A 17,893-nucleotide genomic window follows, 5' to 3' on the forward strand; every position below is an offset into this window, starting at 1 on the left:
CCCAGCCGGGTTTCTTTCCAGCAGGGGGTCTGAGCCAGCTTGGGGGGCTAGCTGTGTCCTCGTGCTCCCACGGTCACTGAGGTCCAGGAGGGCTGGCTGGAGAGTCGGCTATTGGCAGTTGAGTGCTTCTACTTGGAAGTGACAGAGGTCACCTCTGTGCACATTTCACTGCCTACCTGGTGGGTGGGGGGAGTGCCCAGGAGGAGGGGAACTGCCGGTGTTGGTGGCCACCACTAATGTCCCCCACAGAGCTCTTAGCCTAGTGGGGGTCGGCGGTGCTGAGCCAGGCAGCCTCCGTTTCTGTGCTCAGTGCTGGGGTGTGGGGGGCTCTGAGGAGAGTGGGAGCCAAGGAGGGCTCCTAAGGAGCTGACCCCGAGCGTGGGTTAGGGGTGACACCGGGGAGGCATTTGAGGCAGCGGGAACAGTGTGTCCCTGTGCATGCGTGGGGGAGAGGGGGCCCAGCCGCCTGTTCAGGGAACCCCAAGTCCTCGGGAGACGGTCCACGTGCCCTGCTCTCTGCAAGGCACGGAGAGGCGGGGAGAGGTTGTCTGCAAGCCTTGTGGGTGTTAAAGGGCCTTGTTATTCGTGACTCCTGAAATCTGGTAATTACCAAACTGTGCTACAGATGGCTTGGATGAGAATGTGCCTGGCTTTCCACTTGCATAATTACACACTCCCGTCTCTTAAGTGGTTTTTGGCTCTGGGTGCAAGTGCAGCTTCTTTCTGCGTGCCCCTTGGTGGGAGGGGGCCTGCGTTTTCCTGTCGGTTCCCTCTGCTGTGAAGTTGCTCCCGGAGGCCTGGCCTGGCCTCCCTCTGCAGCTGGGCTATCCTGCAGGCCCCCTTGGCAGTGGTGGCTTGCCTCCGCGCTGCCAGCCCTCTGCTGTGTCTGGGTGGGAGGCAAGTGGCTGTGGCCTTGCGTATTTCGGGAAAGCGGGTCTTGTTGAACCCAAGGGCCCCCATTTTTGACAAACTTCAGTATTCTTTAGTCGCTGCCCTGCTCTCTCTGAGCGCCTGGAGTTCTCCCAGCTGTCACTGGACTTTCTGTACTTGTTGGTCAGAGGGTACCTCTGTGTCTTGGCATAGCCCTCTCTCCCCTGCTGATTCACCATTTCCTTTGCGGTGCTTGTCTGCCGCCCCTGGGTCTCCCGTGCCCTGGACGGTCCTGTTGGGCTGGAAAGGTCATACCCATTTAACAGGTGTGAAGGCTGAGACCCAGGCGGCTCAGCAGCCTGTCCCGTGCCTGCTGCTGGTTTTCACGGGGCCCTGCTCTGCTGTGAGGCAGGCCTGCTCTCAGTGGGGGTCGTCGTCCCGAGGTGTCTGTGTTATCCTTCCTGACATCACATCCAGTGCCCACACCTCAGGCCTTACGTGGCCTCGTTGTGGCGTGGGCTCGTGGATGCTTCTCCCTCTCGGTGGTCCTGCCTCGCTGGCTTCTGGGCCGTTGCTCTTGTCTACTCCTGATCTTATCCTCTTCATTGGACTACTTTATCATCCTCGCTCCCTCTGCGCCGGGTCATCCAGTGTAAATTTTGTCATCTTCAGGAAGTGTAGCTGCTGTCACTTACTGAGCACCTGCCGTAGTGAGCAAGGCACTGGCCGGTGACAGAAACTCAGTGTAAACTGGCTTAAGCAAAAGTCCGTAACTGAAAGTCCACAGGGGCCAGGCTTCAGGCCAGCGGGATGGCGGCCTTGACCTCCGGCGAGAGAACGCCGGCCTCTTCTCCTTCCCCAGAGTCTGGCCACCGGGAGCGGTGTGGCAACAGTGTCCTCTGACCTTTCCTGCCGCGCTCTTTGTGCTGCTAACGGTCCCTCAGGACCTGTCCTGGAAAGGCCCAGGACTGGCCTGGCTCAGGTCCCACGCCCATCCTGCAACTGAGTGAGGTGCCAGGCTGCGTGCCCTCCCTGGAGGGGGCAGCCCCTCATTGTTTGGTTGCCCATCAGAATCACGTGGGACAGAGGAGGGGCGGTTCCGAAAGGCAGGAAGGCAGGGCTGAGCCCTCAGCCCCAGTTGTGGGCCCCAACAGCCCTGGGGGCGGCTTCCAGGATTCTCCTCACTTGACACATGAGGAAACTGAGGCACAAGGCACAGTTGGGTCTGGTTCCCTGGTCTCCTCTTGGGGGCGTACCCCACCTCCTCCACTTCCACTCGCCTCCCAGATTGTGTTTTTCTAACCCTGAACTGTCTGCTCAGCTCAGTCCTGGGCTTCTGACCACCTCCTGGCAGGACTGTGGTTGAAAAATTGGAGAAGTTACCATCTTCCTGCAGTGTCCCCTCCCGTCCTCTCCTGGTGCTGGTGTGTGGCCTCGGCCTGCTGCTCCCAGACTATGACTGTGAGCACCACAGCTATTTCTAGTTCTTTTGTGTCCTTGACTTCTGTCCCCAAGACCTGGAAAGGCTGCTGCTCAATGAACACCACCACCCCACCCCCGCCCTCCCCCAGGCAAGTCTGGTCCTGCTGATCCCATACCTGGCTGCTCCTGAGCGACACCTGGGAGCCTGACAAACCTGAATCCCTCCCAGGCCCTGCCTCTGGACCTCCTGAACCAGAGTCTTCAGGACTGGACCTCGAATTGGTGTTGTTGACAAGTTCCAGTGGTGATTCTTAGTCATCTGCCCTGGCATTTGGGACTCACTGGCCAATGCACTGTGACATTCCAGGCCTTTGGTGCGTGCCCAGCCTACATCTACTGTCTACTTTTGATGGCTCCAGCCTGCCCCCTTGGTGGGCTACCACATCCCCCACATCTTTTGGGAAGTGGGCACTCCTCATGTTATTCCCCTTTAACTTCTCCTCCCCGGTGCCTATAGTTTCCCTTCAGTTTTTGTTCAAGTGGCAAATGCCGCCTCCTCCTTGAAGTCTTCTCTGATTGCTCTCCCTCCTTCCATGAGATGATAGTTCATTTTGTAAATGAGTATTTGAAATTCCCCAAGGCTGTGCTCTCCTTGGACTTCTGGGGGAGAGGGGGTCCCTTTTGCAAAATGGATCTTCCCGTCATCAATTATCCAGCTTGTGAGAAGAGCAAGTTTATTTATTTATTTATTTATTGCTGAGGAAGGTTTGCCTTGAGTTAACATCTGTTGCCAATCTTCCTCGTTTTTGCTTGAGGAAGATTGGCCCTGAGCTAACATCTGTGCCAGTCTTCCTCTATTTTATATGAGGGATGCCGCCACAGCATGGCTTGATGGGTGGTGTAGGTCCACGCCTGGGATCTGAATCCTCGAACCTGGGCTGCCGAAGTGGAGCACATCGAACTTAACCACTACGCCACTGGGCCGGCCCCTAACTTTAACTTTTATTGTTACTTTTCCTATAATTTTGGAAGTAATATCTATGTTCATGATAGAAAACTAGAAAATACAAGAAAGTGTAAGGGAAGAAACCACACCCATCACTTTACCGCTGCCACAGTTGACACTGGCGGGTTCCCTCCTGGCCTCTTTCCCGGGTGCCTGAGTATTTAAATGGGCCTAGACTCCGAGCTGAGTGCTCTGATGCGTGACAGTCCTGTGGCCCCGGGATGGGTGTTATTTCAGCTCCTCTTTGAGCAGAACTTGGAAGCTTTTTTAGATAAATCCTACCTCCTCTGCTTTACTTCATCGATTGATCATTTGATTGATTCATCCTTTATCAGTCATCTACTTTGTGCCACGCACTGGGAATGCTGACAGCTATTATTTAAAAAATAATTTAAAAAATTTATTTCTCTAGTTTTTAGAGTATGTTAGAGGCACAAAATTCAAGAGCTGCATGAGGGTGCACAGTGAAAAGGAAGTCTCCTCACCCCACCCCTAGCCACCCTTGCCCGTGCCCAGAGGTCACGCTACGACCGTTTCCTTGTAGTACTTTCAGATTCATTCTCTGTATACACAAGCATGCATTCTTGTCTTGGAGTTGTTCTTAACCCAAATAATCGCACACAGCACGCAGGGTTTCGTGCTTGTATTTTCACATAGCAGTGTCTTGGAGATAATGCCTTATGGGTGTCTGGAGTGCGTCTGCATTCCTTTTTACTGCTGCATAGTATTCCTTCGACAGCGTGCAGTTTGTTAATGGCCCCTCTTGGGAGTTTAGGTTACTGCTGGTGTTTTGCGGTCACAGACAGTGTGGCAGTTAACAGCCACAGCCTGAAACCCTTTGCACATTTGAGTGTGTCTGTGGGGTGGGATCGTGGAGTTGGGGTTTTCAGGAGGAGCAGTTTATCACTTGACAGTGAGTTCTCTGGTTTCTCTTTTTTCCCTTCTCCCTGCTTCCTGTCTCGCTCCCTCCTTTGTCCCTTTCTCCCTCTTCCCCTTTGTCGTCGTGATTTAATTTCTGAAGTTTCCGGATTTCAGGAGCCTACAGCAGGGAAGTGAAGGTGGTTGGTACCTTTGTTCTGCAGAAGTTCCAGATGGAGAAGTGAGCCCTGGAAGGTTCACTTTATCTTCCTGAGTGGGCCGTGGCGGCGTGCGTGGGATCCCACCACCACAGGGAACGTGGTTTTCCACCTGCCCCCGCTAGTCTCCCCCGACACTGAGGCCCTAGAGCATGGAGACCCGGCCTGCCCCTCTCACTGCCTCCCATGCCGGTTACCATGTGAGTGTGGGGGGCCCACTGTAGAGCCAGCGCCCACACCTCCAGAGGCTGCCGGGCCTCGGCTTGCTCATCCGAGTAACGGGCGGTCACCTCCTCTCCCTTGTGGGGCTGCAGAAGGCGTTATCGAGCAGCAGCGGGCACTCACCATCGAGCGTGGCTAGTGTACGTGTGTGGCCTGACGTGGTCTGAAAGGGGAGCCAAGCCCCCTCTTTTTGGCCAGAGTCACAATTTATCCTGTTCTTAGAGCTCCGAGCTTTGGAGAAACTGTGCTGGCTCCTGGGAGCTCAGCTCCACTTGAGATTTCCAGCCTGTCTGATATCAAGATTACTTTTTTTTCCTTTTGTTTCTTTTATTTTATGGGTTCCATCTGTTTTCAAAGTTAGAGTCACGTTTGTTTTTTGGGACTGGGGAGGGAGAGCCATCTGGGATGATGTCACTTGTGGATGGATTGGAAGCGACCGCAGTTGGCTTCATAAGGAGATGAGAGCCACACGCGGGGATAATCTGGATGCCATGAGGATTAACTTGGAGGGAAAACCCAGCCCCGGCCTGGCGCCCGGCGGAAGCCCCGTCCACCTGGTGTGGGTCACGTCCACACGCGCCTGTCTGTCTCCTCAGTGCTATCCGTCTCTCCTGTGTGCGGTCCCCAGTCTTGTCTTGTGGGGCTTCCCGTGGGGCTTCTCTCTTGGCTCTTTAAGATTTCCGCCCAGGAGCAGGTGCAGGTTGAGGAGATGCACTGAGCCTAACCTGTCTAGTCACAGTCACGTGCCGAGTGACCGTGTCACTGTCACCGATGCTCACTTGGGGCCAGGATGACCTGAGAATGAGGCGGGGGCAGAAATGGTGTGGGTTGTGAGCTGACGACTGGGCGTGGCACAGCTTCCTGGGGACGCCGTCTGTCCTCTTGCTGTGGGCTCTGGTGGCCCAGGGCTGTGCTGTTGTGTCTAGTCTGTCCCCTCATGAAATCGTGGAAGCTGATAGTTATTGGCGGCCGTCCCTTTTGGGACCACAGAGAAGCTGAGTGACAGCAGGGAGCCCTGAAAGTATTAACCACCGTGGTTTTCAAATTGAGTTCTTTGGGGCCTGGGGTTCCGTGGAGGTGTTGGGGGTCGAGGGCAAGGCCGGCTGGGTGCATCCTGCAGTGTGACCTGGTCAGCCCTCTTTGGCCTGTCTTGCTGTCTCCTGTGGTGGCTTCCTTGCAAGGTTCCACTCAGTGTCCGGCTCTCAGAGGCGCTGAAACACTTGTTGAATGAACTAACCAACAAATAGGAGATTGGTAGGTGTCACCCCAGCTGTGCTGTGTGAGGGGACTGTGCTTGCTCGCTGTCGCCCAGAGGTTTCCTGGGGGGCTTGGTGCCATCTCCTCCCTTAGACCATGAGCCCCTCGAGGGCCATGGTGGTGCATTTGTCATGCTCCCCGAGTGCAGGGCTGGGCTGGGCATAGGAGCCAGGCTACGTGTTTACGTATTTACTTTTAGGGAGCATCTGCATCCCTGGTGGGCACATAGCAGGCGTGGGGCACACACAGTTACTGAATTCGGCCCAGTCCCTGCTCCAGCGAAAGAGCCTGGGCGAGTAAACTACCATTCCTCAGCTTTCCTGGTTGCAGTGTCCCTGTGCCTTCCCAGCCCACTGCCCAGAGCGACGGCCCGTCAGTTCTCCACAACAAGGGGCCAGGGTAGCAGGAGCCCTGAGTGCTTGGGAGTGTTCTGGCTCTGGGTGGGCGGGGGGAGCGGGTGTGGGTCCAGGAAGGCTTCCTGGGAGAGCTGCTGTCTGAGCCGAATCCTAGAGGCTGGGATGCAAGTGTGGACCAAGGCGTGGAGACGTGACGCAGCCCCGTGTGCCCAGAGCTGCCTGCAGTGAGGAATGTGGGGTGGGGGAGGTGAAGGTGGGCGAGCTGGCAGGGACCCTTCGTGCACTCTGCGGAGACCCCGACCCTGACCCCAGGCTCTGTGATGGGTGAGTCAGGGCACGCCTGCGGGAGAACGGCGGCTGTGGGGTTGTGAGGCAGATGTGGAGGAGACGAGGTCTGGGCCAGGAGGGATATTGGGAGGGCCGTGATGGTTGGACCAGGGTCAGAGGGTGGGTAGGGTGGACAAGAGCCGGGGCAGGACTGAAGGGTCTGAGGGCTTTCTGCCCGTGGGAGAGTGCATGGGCTGAGGCAGACCTGGGAGCTGGGCCAAGGTGTTAGGGCTGGGCTGAGGTGGGAGGAAACGGGGAGCCATGGGGGTGGTTGAGTTAAGGAGGGACGGCCAGGCCGTCAGTCGTGACAGCGGTGGTGGGGAGGGTCTTGGGGTAATCCAGGCTGGAGCTGCACCCACAAAGGTCTGGATTGGACAGCTGGCTTTGAGAACTAGTGAACTTGGGGTCTCTGGGGAGCTCCAGCTAAGTTCCCTTGGGGACCAACCCTCTCCTTCTGCCAGAAGGTGGCTTTGAGGACTGGCTAGAGCTCATAAACCTTCCCCTCGAGAACGAGGCCATTGTGGGGACCGTGGCCTGAGAGGTGCAGCCACCCGCTCTCCTCACCCTCCTGCCTCCAGCTGGCTGTAGTGAATGTTCTGAAAGGATGCTTCCTGCCTGTTGGATTAACCTTTGTTTTTTTTTGTTTTTCTCCGCAGGAAGCGAGGGATAGAAGTCGTGCAGGTGAGTACGGACCGTGCTCTCACCGTTGTTCAGGCGGAGGGGCCTTTTAGCACCCGCCTGCCCCCTCTCTCTGAAGAGTCTGGGCGCTCGGCCCTCCCTTCACTTCTCCCTGTGGAAGCACCGTGGTTTCCATGCTGGCAAGACACGGGTTGGGCTGGTGGTCTCTCGGGTTTGTGGAGTTGCTGTGGCTTTGTCTGTGGAAGGAGTTGGCTGGGGTGGTGCTCGTGATGGGCAGGGTGAGGGGACATCACCACCCAGCTGGACGTCTGTGGTCCTGATGCCCCCACGATTTGTCTGTGCCTGTCCTCAGGCTCTGCCAAGGGAGCACGAGCCCCCCTGGGCACCTGCCTTGGCTGTTCAGCCCTCTGGGGATGAGCCCTCTCCTATCTCAGACCATTCCTGTGAGTGGTGTCATCTCCAAGACCACTCCTGTCCTCACCCTTCTTCCCCTCCTCCCCAGTCAGGGTGCGTCTCTTCCCCTACGTCACCCCTTTTCTACCGTCAGTTGGCCATACCTGATCTTCCTTATGGGCCCCTGGCTTCTGGAGGGTGGGCTGAGTAAGTGGGGGCTCCTGATCCCTGTGTTGCCTCATCCTGGGGTGGACTTGGGTCAGGAGCTCATTGGCTGGAGAAGGAAGGAAGGACGGATGGGTGGAGGCAGAAGCTCTCCTAGGGCCTGGGGCCGGCTCTGTGGCCCCAAAATAGATGTACAGGCTCTGACAGCAGCCATGGGGGTGCTAGGTGGGGTGGGGCTGGGCGGGGCTGGGCGCTCTGTCCAGCAGCCTTGGTGGAGAGCTGCTGAGTTCTTCCTTCTGGCCTAACTCCTTGTAGTTTGTGGGTTGAACTTGTCACCCGGAGGCTGAGGTTTGTTTTGGGGAAGGAGGTAGTTTCTGGAAGTCTTGCATTAGATCTTTCCTCCAGGCTCATCTTGGCTCTGCGCAGTTGCATGATCTGCACTAAGCTTTTCTGTGGACCCTAATCTCTCCATATATCAAAAGGAGGAAGTCTGAATTCAGGAATGGCTAAAAAGTGTGCTTTTGGGGCCATTTCTGATTGATTGATTGGTTGTGGCTGCCTGGAGGATTCTAAATCTGAATGGCTGAGGGCAGGGATTGATTGATAATGCTTGCCAGGGGTCCAGCAAGGGGCAGAGGAGGAGCACTTGTGTATTTGTCATTCTGAGGCTAGGTGTCTCAGACCATTCTTGCTCCAGGATGCTCGGGCTTATTTTTGTCTCTTAGTCCTTTCTGATGGTTACCTTGGAAGTCCCAGCCTTGCAGATTCTTTTGTACTCACCACCGAGGCCTGGACTCATAGTTGGAGCTCGCTGTGGGCCAGATGCTTCCCTGTGTTAGCTATAGCCGCTTGTCAGGGTCTGTGAGCAAATTTCTGTTGGGAGCCATTTTTAGAGGAAGTGAATTCACGTGCTCAGCAACACTCACACTGCTTAAAAGGGGAAGAAATGTGCCGTTCCCCCTACACCTGATTCCTGTTCACGCCAGATCCTAGACTGTAACACAGGGATGCCACCCCCACCCTGGGAGGGGAGGGGGGTGGAGAGAGGGCCTTGGAGCTTCAGGATGTGAGGGACAACCCCGGGGTTCAGTGTGTTTGTTTTATGTGGCTTCCTGGGAAGATTTAGACTAAAACCTTTAATCCACTTAGTCTGAGGGTGGAACGGGAGAGTGGAGCCATTGTTATAGAATGTACCAGGCGGAGGAAGAGTTATGAAATCCTTCTTGATGTGTGCTGTTCATTTTGGTGATGACTTGGGGGAGGAAGTGGTGGCTGGGGACCAGAGTGATGCTTTCCACGCCAGCATCTAAAAATAACACCCAGTGACACGTTGCTCGTTCACCTCCCTGTGGCATCCCCAAGTGTTTGGAGAACTTGAAATTTCAAGGCGTAGAGAAAGGCTCTTGGCAAAAATTGGAAGCCAAGCCGCTTGGCTGGTTTTTCAAAATCAGCCGGGCCTCTCTGCACCTGATCCCCAGGCTGGTGGGCTGCTGGATGCTGGAGGGGGCGTTTTGCCAGGCACTGGGTGTCAGTGATTGAAGAGGCTGAGAATAAGCATGCCACCAGCCTCCACCGGTATCTCCTGTGTCAGGTGCCCTGATGGGCATGGTCCCATTTTGTGCAGCCACCCAGTGTCGTGAGTGGTGTTTTCATGTCCTTTTTAGAGACAAGGAAACTGAGGCTCAGAATGTTGTGGCTTCTCTTGGGGACCTCAGCTGGTGAGTGGTAGCGTTGGGATTTGATTGCAGGTGGGTTTGTCTTCGAAGCCCCTGGTTTTTCTGCTAATTGGGTCTCCTCTGCATGTTAATGGACTGTTCCATTTACTAAATGCTTCCAGGCCTGTTACTACCTGGGCTTGGGCTACTATTTGAAAAGGGATGTTGGGGCCTAGGGTCAGTGACCAGGACTGTGAAATGCTGGTGAGCTCCTGCAGCGCTTGTCCCGGTCGTGGGAGTTCTTTCTCTTCTTGCTGTCTCATGGCAGAGTAACTGGGTACTACTGTGTACCGGGCATTGATGCCAGTTACTTGAAAGAAGCATTTGTGTGTAATCTCTCCAAGAGGTGGAGGTGGGAGCACATTTAAGAAAGTCAATTTCACAGATGCTCATGCGCTCGCTCCCACAGCTGATCTGCTTGGGAAGGAGCTTGTAAACCCTCCTTGCCAGCTGCTCCTTTCATATCAGGCCTATTCCACCTCCGCAGAGGCAGTGTATGTAGTGGTGAGGAGCAAGATCCCCTGGGTTCATGTTTCTGCTGTGTGACCTTGGGCCAGTTGCCTAACCACTCTGTGCCTCAGTCTTCTGTCTGTAAAATGGGGATAATAGTGGTGCATGGTCCCTGGGATCTTTGTGAGGGCTAATTGAGTTAATGTGGACAGAACTGTTGGCAGGGTGCCTAGCACACAGGAAGCTGGTTATCTGCAGCAGAAACACACACTCTTGTTATCCACAGGCAGACGTGAGTCTGGTGTGTGACCCCCAGGCATAAAGCCCTCCTGAGCAGCCGGTGGCTGGTTGTTGTGATCCTGGGGAAGTGAGGTGTTTCCAGTTCTTCACTTTACAACAAAATTGAAAGAGGACCTGATTGAGTTGTCAGCGGATAGAACATTAAAAATGACTTTTGATAATAAATTACTGTAATTTTTGGCATATAATTCTAAAGGAATTCATAGAATTTGCTATGATAAACCTCTTCCCATTCCATCTTTTTATTTATTTGAATAAGTGGTTTCAGCACTTGTAGCTATAAAAATTGATAGAGATAGAATTGATAATAAACTCTGCCTTACTCTATAAAAGGTAATATTCATCTGTGGATATCTGAAATAGTTAAAAAAAATTCACATTCATCTCTTCTGAGATGTATTTCTAATAAGGTTTAATTTTTTATGCTTATTACTCATACAAATTTGTAGTATATTTCTGTTGTATTGATCAATTATATACTAATAATAATTATAATAATCAGTCCAGAAGAAAAATTTTTTATGCTTTTTTTTTTTTGGTGAGGAAGATTGGCCCTGAGTGCACATCTGTTGCCAATCTTCCTCTTTTTGCTTGAGGAAGATTGTCCCTGAGCTAACATCTGTGTCTATCTTCATCTGTTTTGTATATGGGACGCTGCCACAGCATGGCTTGATGAGCGGTGTGTAGGTCTGCATCTGGGATCTGAACCTGCGGGCTGCCAAAGTGGAGCACGCGAAATTAATCACTGCGCCACCGGGCCGGCCCCAGAAGAAAATTTTTGACACTTAGAGCTTTATGGTCACGTGAAATTAAAAAATGAAAATATTTATATACATCTTTTTGGCCTAGTATGATGAACAATCAATAAAAGGCCTTCAAACACAAATACACTGATAGTAGAACATCTCTGACGGATGTGGATTGGGAACTGGAGTTTGAGGGCAAGGGGGAACACTGCTAACTTTCCAAGTATTTAAGAAGAGTCTGATTCTGTAATTTTAAGATGGATGGTGGTGGATCTCAAATCGCTATGTTATTTAGATTCCATTGGATCCTTATTTAAAGAGGAACAGTAACAGTTTTATTTGAAATGTTAATATTTACAATATGTTCGAAATTACATCCTCTACAAGTATTTAAACTTACAAAGAGAAATTTTAGATGTCAACTTGAAAATGTGCAAATAGATGCATAGTTTTAAACATTTATTTTGGGGGGTTTGGTTTGAAGGCCACTGCTTTAGAACGTTACCCCGTTTACTTCTCAGAACCAGGCTCCGAGGCAGGTAGCACCTCGGGAGGATCAGCGGCCTGGCTCTCGGGCTGTCCAGTGGCCCCGCTGGGGCTGGGCCTCTTGGGCTCCGGGGGCCTGTGCGTCCACTGAGACCCAGAAGGGCCTTCGCAGTGGGCTTGTCTGCAGACCGACCGGCCTCCCCTAACCTGGCTCTGTTAGGCCAAGTGATGCTTGAAAATAAGGAAAACCTGCCGTTGCCTGCTTACCTAGTGTGAGAAGGCCCAGGTGAGCTGAGTCCAGGAGGCGTGGAAGTCCTGCTGTGTGTTTAGTGCTGGGGCTAGGGGACAAGGGAGGAGAGCTGAGCCAGGGCCGTGGGGGGACGTCCTCAGGGGCTACCAGTCGTGCAGTGGTGGTGGCAGGTGCCTGTCGTGAAGGTGGTGGTGGCAGGCGCCTGTCCTGAAGGCGGCGGTGGCAGGCGTCTGTCCTGAGGGTGATGGTCTGCAGGCACCTGTTTGCCTCAGTTTCCTCCTCTGTACTATTGTAACGAGGATGCTGGGTGCCCCACTTCAGGTGTCAGCCGTTGAGGTGAGGCCCTCCAGCTGGCGGGTATGGGTTGGAAGGCTGGGCTCTCTTTGCAGCAGCATTCAGCAGACCTTTCCTGGGTGCCTGCTATGTACCAGGCTGCAGGTGCTGGGGACTCACACGGGCCAAGGCCAGGTCGCTTCAGCTCTCTGAAGTCTGCAGTCGGCAGCCAGAGGCCAAAGTGGGTGGAGATCACTGGCACAGGCGTGGAGGAGGGTCCTTACCCAGCCTGGTAAGTCAGGAAGACTTCCTGGAGGAGGGTGGGGTGAGCCTGGCTAGTGGCGATGAGCCTCACCCACCTGACAGATCCTGGCTGAGAGGCAGGTCCGAGCTCACGTTCCCAGCCGGGGCTTGAGCTACTCCCCAGGCCCTTCTGCTCCTGAGACAACTAGGTGCTAAAATGACCCAGTGCCGAGCACGGCACAGCCATCACTGCCCCTCCACCCAGTGAGCCTTTATTGGGAGAAAACATTCCTTGGCCACCTGGGGCACCTGTGGCCGGGGGGGCCGGAGGGGTGGGCCTGGGGCTCTGCTGAGGGCCAGGCAGGAGGTCTGTGTCAGCCTTGCAGGACGGTGTCACCTAGGAACGTTTTCCACTCTGACTCGATCTGTGGGGAAGGCTTGGGAGGGACACCTGTGAGGTTGTCTGTCCCTGGGCCCCGTCGCCCCTTTCTAGGGTAGCCCTGAATTTGGTAGAAGAGGATCCGCAAAGAGCAGCGTACCTACTGCCCTGCCCACTTCTGGCCTCAGCATCCTCAGGAAAATGTCTTTTGCCTCCCACCACCTGCTCCGGCGTGTTTTGTGGCTGTCATTCACCAGTTATTTTCAAAGCGCAGGGGGAGAAGGAGATGACGGTTAGCATGAGAGGGGTTGGAGTTTTATTTTAAAATGCAAATGAGCAAGCTGTGAGTGTGAGAAGTACAGTCGCTGATACAGAGTCACTGTCCTCCTTCCAAATTCCTTGAGAAATCAGACATGACGAAACCCAGTCTCTAGAGCAGCCACCGTTTCTCAAGTGGGCAAGGAAGTAAATAAGTTTCCCCAGCTTGCAAAAGAGTGGAGGGCAGGCAGCGGGTCTCTGCTCGGGGTTTCTCCAAGTTGTCGTCTGCTTGAGATGTTGGAGGTCTTCGTATCTGCGTTTTCCCCCTTTCTGCACAAACCATTCAGGGAAGGAGGTTGGGTGGCCGACGATCAAGCAGGAAAGGAAAGACTGAGAAGGAGTGACAGCGAGACACGGAGAGCAGGCCTACGTGCCCGGGGCTGATGGAGGCCTGGGTGCTGGGCACATGGAGTTGGAGCTGCGGGGATGACGGCGCCAAGCTCTCGGGCACCCTGGAGGGCTTGTCTGTGCTGTGCCAGGGACCTGCGAGGACACAGGGGTGGGCATTTCAAGGAGGGAGTGGGCAGAGGATGGGGAAGGCCTTATAGGGAAGTTGAGGCCTCTTGATACAGAATAAACCGGGCGCAAGTGTGGGCAGGGGGCGAAGTATTTGAATGCCACTGCAGGCAGGGAGCACCACGTGAACAAGGACCCAGAGGCGGGGCGAGGGGGTCTGTTGACTGCGGGTGGTTTGGCAATACCGGGGCCTTGGTCCTGAGGGAGTTGGCAAGTGGGTGGAGAGGGCGGCAGGGCCAGACCACAAGAGGCCTGCATGAGCTGTCCATCGGGCATTGGTTCAGGGGGCATTTAAGTGCATGCTCCAGTTAGAGGGAATGGGGGCACATCCCGTCTAAGGGCACATGGGGGATGATTAGACAAGGCTGGCCTGGAGAGTGAAGAGCTGGGTCTTCTGGAAGGAGGCTGAGGCCGTGGCCTAGTGCGGGTGAGGGTGTGATGGGGTCTGGCTGGAATCAACGCAGTAGTGGAGGGCAGGGGGAGACAGATGGCAGGGCGTGGTACCTGGCTGGATGTCGGGGGTAAGGGAGAGTGAGGGGTCTGTTCCCAGACTTCTCCTGTATTTCTGGCCAGGCACTCGGGTACAGGGGCGCAGATGGAGGAGCAGTGGGGGAGGGAACGCTCGTTCAGACAGGTGTGCTGAACGCAGGCAACGTGTGCAGTAGCTGGCTTCCTCATTTAGAGCCCGAGGGAGAGTCACGTGGCTGAGTGGTATGCTTCTTTCTAAGAATTAAAGATGCTGAATTCTCTGCTCAGCTTTAAAAAATGCATTTGTTGTTTGGGTAATATTTTCACATGGTTCAAAAATTGTTTTAAAAGGTACACAGTTAAAGGTGTCAAATGAGTAATCTCCAGCTGGGTTCCCTCTGCCGACAGCATTCTCTCCAGGGTGCCCCAGCTTGCTGACCTTGGTGCCCTCGCTGGATCTTATTTTCCGGTAACTGGGGCCCAGGTGAGGTTAGGCTCCTGTGAACATTCTTCCTTCCATCTGCTCCCTCTGCCGGGTGCTCAGGTATAAGGGGCTTTGGGAATGTCGGTTGCTTTGGTGTTTTTTGGAGGCCTGGCGTCCTGCAGCTGGAAGAGCCCATGGTACCATCCAGTCACCTCCTCATGGGCAGGGCCTTTCTGAAGGCCACCTGAGCGCGACTCTGGCCCTGACCTCTGACGGCAGACCCCAGCACCTCTAGGGAGGGTGGCCCCGGGATTGGGAAATTGTCTCTGCACAGAACTCTTTCCACGTGGTCATTTGGAGCCATCATCGGGATATAGGCTCTTTGGCTGTGCTTGGCCTCCTTGCGGAGCCCAGACATCTGGGTGAGAGTGTCCGTTAGTCTGTTTTCTGACTGTGTGATCTCACTTTCCTCTTCTTTAAAATGGGATGACACCACACAGGACCTAAGACACCTAATGGGTGCTTAAGGAATATGGGTTTATTTTCCCTCATCCTTTGTTATGAACAGTGTGGCTTATGGGGCAGGGGCAGGGGGAATACAGCTGCAGGTGAAACTGTGCTGTTTAGAAAACTATGTTACCTGGTGTAAAGAATGTGATCTCAAAAGGGACACCTCGTATACTTTTTTTTTATTTTAAATTTTTGTTTATTGCAGTAACATTGTATAAATTTCAGGTGTACATCATTATACTTCTATTTCTGCATAGATTACATCATGTTCACCACCCAAATACTAATTACAACCCATCACCACACACATGTGCTGATCGTATACTCTTGTTTGGAATGTAAATTGGCGCAGCCTCGATGGAAAACAGTATGACATTCCTCAAAAAGTTAAGAATAGAACTACCACACGATTCAGCTGTGCCACCTCTGGGTGTTTATCCAAACAATATGAAAACACTAATTCGAAAACATAGTCACGTGCTGCTTAACGACGGTGATACGTTCTAAGAAATGCGTTGTTAGGCGATTTCGTCATTGTGCGAACATCATAGAGTGTACTTACACTGACCTAGATGGTATAGCCCACTACACACCCAGGCTGTATGGTATAGCCTATTGCTCCTAGGCTACAAGCCTGTACAGCATGTTACTGTACTGAATACTGTAGATAATTGTAACACAATGGTATTTCTGTATCTAAACATATCTAAACATAGAAAAGGCATAGTAAAAATAGGGTATAAATGATAAACATGGTACACCTGTATGGGGCCCTTACCCATGGAGCTTGCAGGGCTGCAAGTTGCTCTGGGTGTGTCAGTGAGTGAGTGAGGAGTGAGTGTGAAGGCCTAGGACATTACTGTACACGACCGTAGACTTTATAAACACTGTACACTTAGGCTACACTAAATTTATTTAAAAGTTTTTCCTTTCTTCAATAATAAATTAGCCTTAGCTTCCTGTAACTTTATTTTATAAACTTTAAAATTTTTAAAAAGTTTTTGACTCTTTTGTAGTAATACTTAGCTTAAAACACAAACACATTGTGCAGCTGTACAAAAATATTTTCTTTATATCCTTATTCTGTATGACTGGCAGCGCAGTAGGGTTGTTTGCACCAGCATCACCACAGACACATGAGTAATGCATTGCACTACGACTTTACGACATCACTAGGCGATAAGAATTTTGCTCCCTTATAATCTTATGGGACCACCATCGTGTATGCGGTCCATTGTTGACTGAAATGTCGTTATGTGGCGCATGACTGTATATACACCCCGACGTTCATAGCAGCATTATTCCCAATAGCCAAGATACGGAAACAACCTAAGTGTCCATCGATGGATGAATGGATAAAGAAGAGGTGGTGTATGTATATATACACACACACAATGGAATATTATTCAGCCATACAAAAGCATGAGATCCTGCCATTTGTGACAACCTGGATGGACTTTGAGGATATTATGCTAAGTGAAATAGGGCAGAAGGAGAAAGAAAAAAGCTGTGATTTCACTCATATGTGGAATCTAAAAAAACAAAACAATGAGCAAACAAAACAAACTCAGACACAGAGAACAGATTGGTGGTTACCAGAGGGGAAGGGGTAAGGGAGTGGGTGAAATGGGTGAAGGGGGTCAAGTGTATGGTGATGGATGGAAACTAGACTCTTGGAGTGAGCACTTTGTAATGACTCCAGATATCGAATTATAATTTTGTACGCCTGAAACTTATATAATGTTAAATACCAATTTTACTTCAATAAAAAAATAAATCATGGAAAGAAAAAAAGAATGTGGTCTCTATCCTCCTCCTCCCCCAAAGTAACACTTAGGTTTCTAACTGTTGCGGATTTTAGCTTAATTCCTTTTTTAAAGATAGATTTTATTTTTAAAATTTGAAACAGATATTTTTATTTCTTTTTTTCAAAACATTGAAAATTATTTTCATTCTCAGTCATTTACTTAGGTTATATATTTAACAAATAGAATTAGTAAAATTTATGTGTAAGCATGATCATCATGGTGTTTTTTAATAATAATGATACATGGGGCATGGGGAAGAGTTATATAAATTAGGGTATGCTCATATCAAATGTGTTTTAGGAGCCATTAAAAAGAGATCAGCGATCCCTGGGGGTCTGGTGGTTAAGATGCAGGGCTCTCACCACCACGGCCCGGGTTTGTTTCCTGGTCAGGGACCACACCACCCATCTGTCGGTTGTCACACTGTGGCAGCTGCGTGTTGCTGTGATGCTGAAAGCTATGCCACTGGTGTCTCAAATATCAGCAGGGTCCCCCATGGGGGACAGGTTTCAGTGGAGCTTCCAGACTAAGACAGACTGGGAAGAAGGACCTGGCCACCCACTTCTGGAAAAATTGGCCATGAAAACCCTGCGAATAGTAGGGGAGCGTTGTCTGATACAGCGCCGGAAGGTGAGAGGATGGCCAAAAGGACCGGGCAGGGTTCCGCTCTGCTGTCCACAGGGTTGCTAGGAGTTGGACTCAACTCTACAGCACTAACGACGAAAAAAGAGGTCACATTTTGGAGGACAACGTGGGAAGATGCCCCCGAGATGATGCTAAGTGCATGTCTGCTGAACGGTTTCAGTTCTGTCAGTTTTATCTTTATTCTTGAGCTTTGTCGACTTGCTGCTACAAATAGAAACTGTCCCTGGCGTCGGTGCAGCCCTGCGAGGCTTCAGAGGGCTGGGACTCTCAGTCCTGGGGTTCTTTCCCTGGCCTTGGACTTGCTGAGTCAACTTAAGCAAGTCCTTAAGACAAAAAAAGCACTCCTTCCAGGAAATCTGAGCGCCCGTGCTCCGAGGGGCCTGGCGTGTCCTCGCGGGACCCAGGCCTCCCTGCACTGCTCCACACGGAGTTGTGACTCCGTCTCCCAGGTCCCCTCTGCCCTTGGTGGGCCTTCAGATTTGGGAGTCTCACTGGAGCGTAGCAAGTAAGCACTTCACGTAAAAGCAAAGAAATGGAAGGAGGAATGTGCGGAAATAGGAAGGGATGAAACGGGCGATTGAAAGAGCCAGAAGCAAGGATTCTGTTTTGAAAGTAGCTTTCCGTTTTGA

At 52.2% G+C, this 17,893-nt stretch overlaps 1 protein-coding gene across 2 annotated transcripts in view; it reads left to right on the forward strand.

Moving 5' to 3' along the window:
• Nucleotides 1-17,893, forward strand: part of ITPK1 (inositol-tetrakisphosphate 1-kinase) — a 178,508-nt gene that overhangs the window by 34,922 nt on the left and 125,693 nt on the right. The window contains exon 2 of one of the 2 annotated variants that reach the window (XM_004434218.3): nt 7,193-7,217. The exons of the other annotated variant lie outside the window; for it this stretch is intronic. Coding sequence (XP_004434275.1) covers nt 7,193-7,217 — 25 coding nt within the window. The remainder of the gene's footprint in view (nt 1-7,192; nt 7,218-17,893) is intronic. 2 annotated transcript variants of the gene reach the window in all.

Source organism: Ceratotherium simum, chromosome 24 (genome assembly GCF_057802395.1).
Source record: "Ceratotherium simum simum isolate JZ-2026a chromosome 24, ASM5780239v1, whole genome shotgun sequence".
NCBI classification, from domain to species: Eukaryota; Metazoa; Chordata; class Mammalia; order Perissodactyla; family Rhinocerotidae; genus Ceratotherium; species Ceratotherium simum.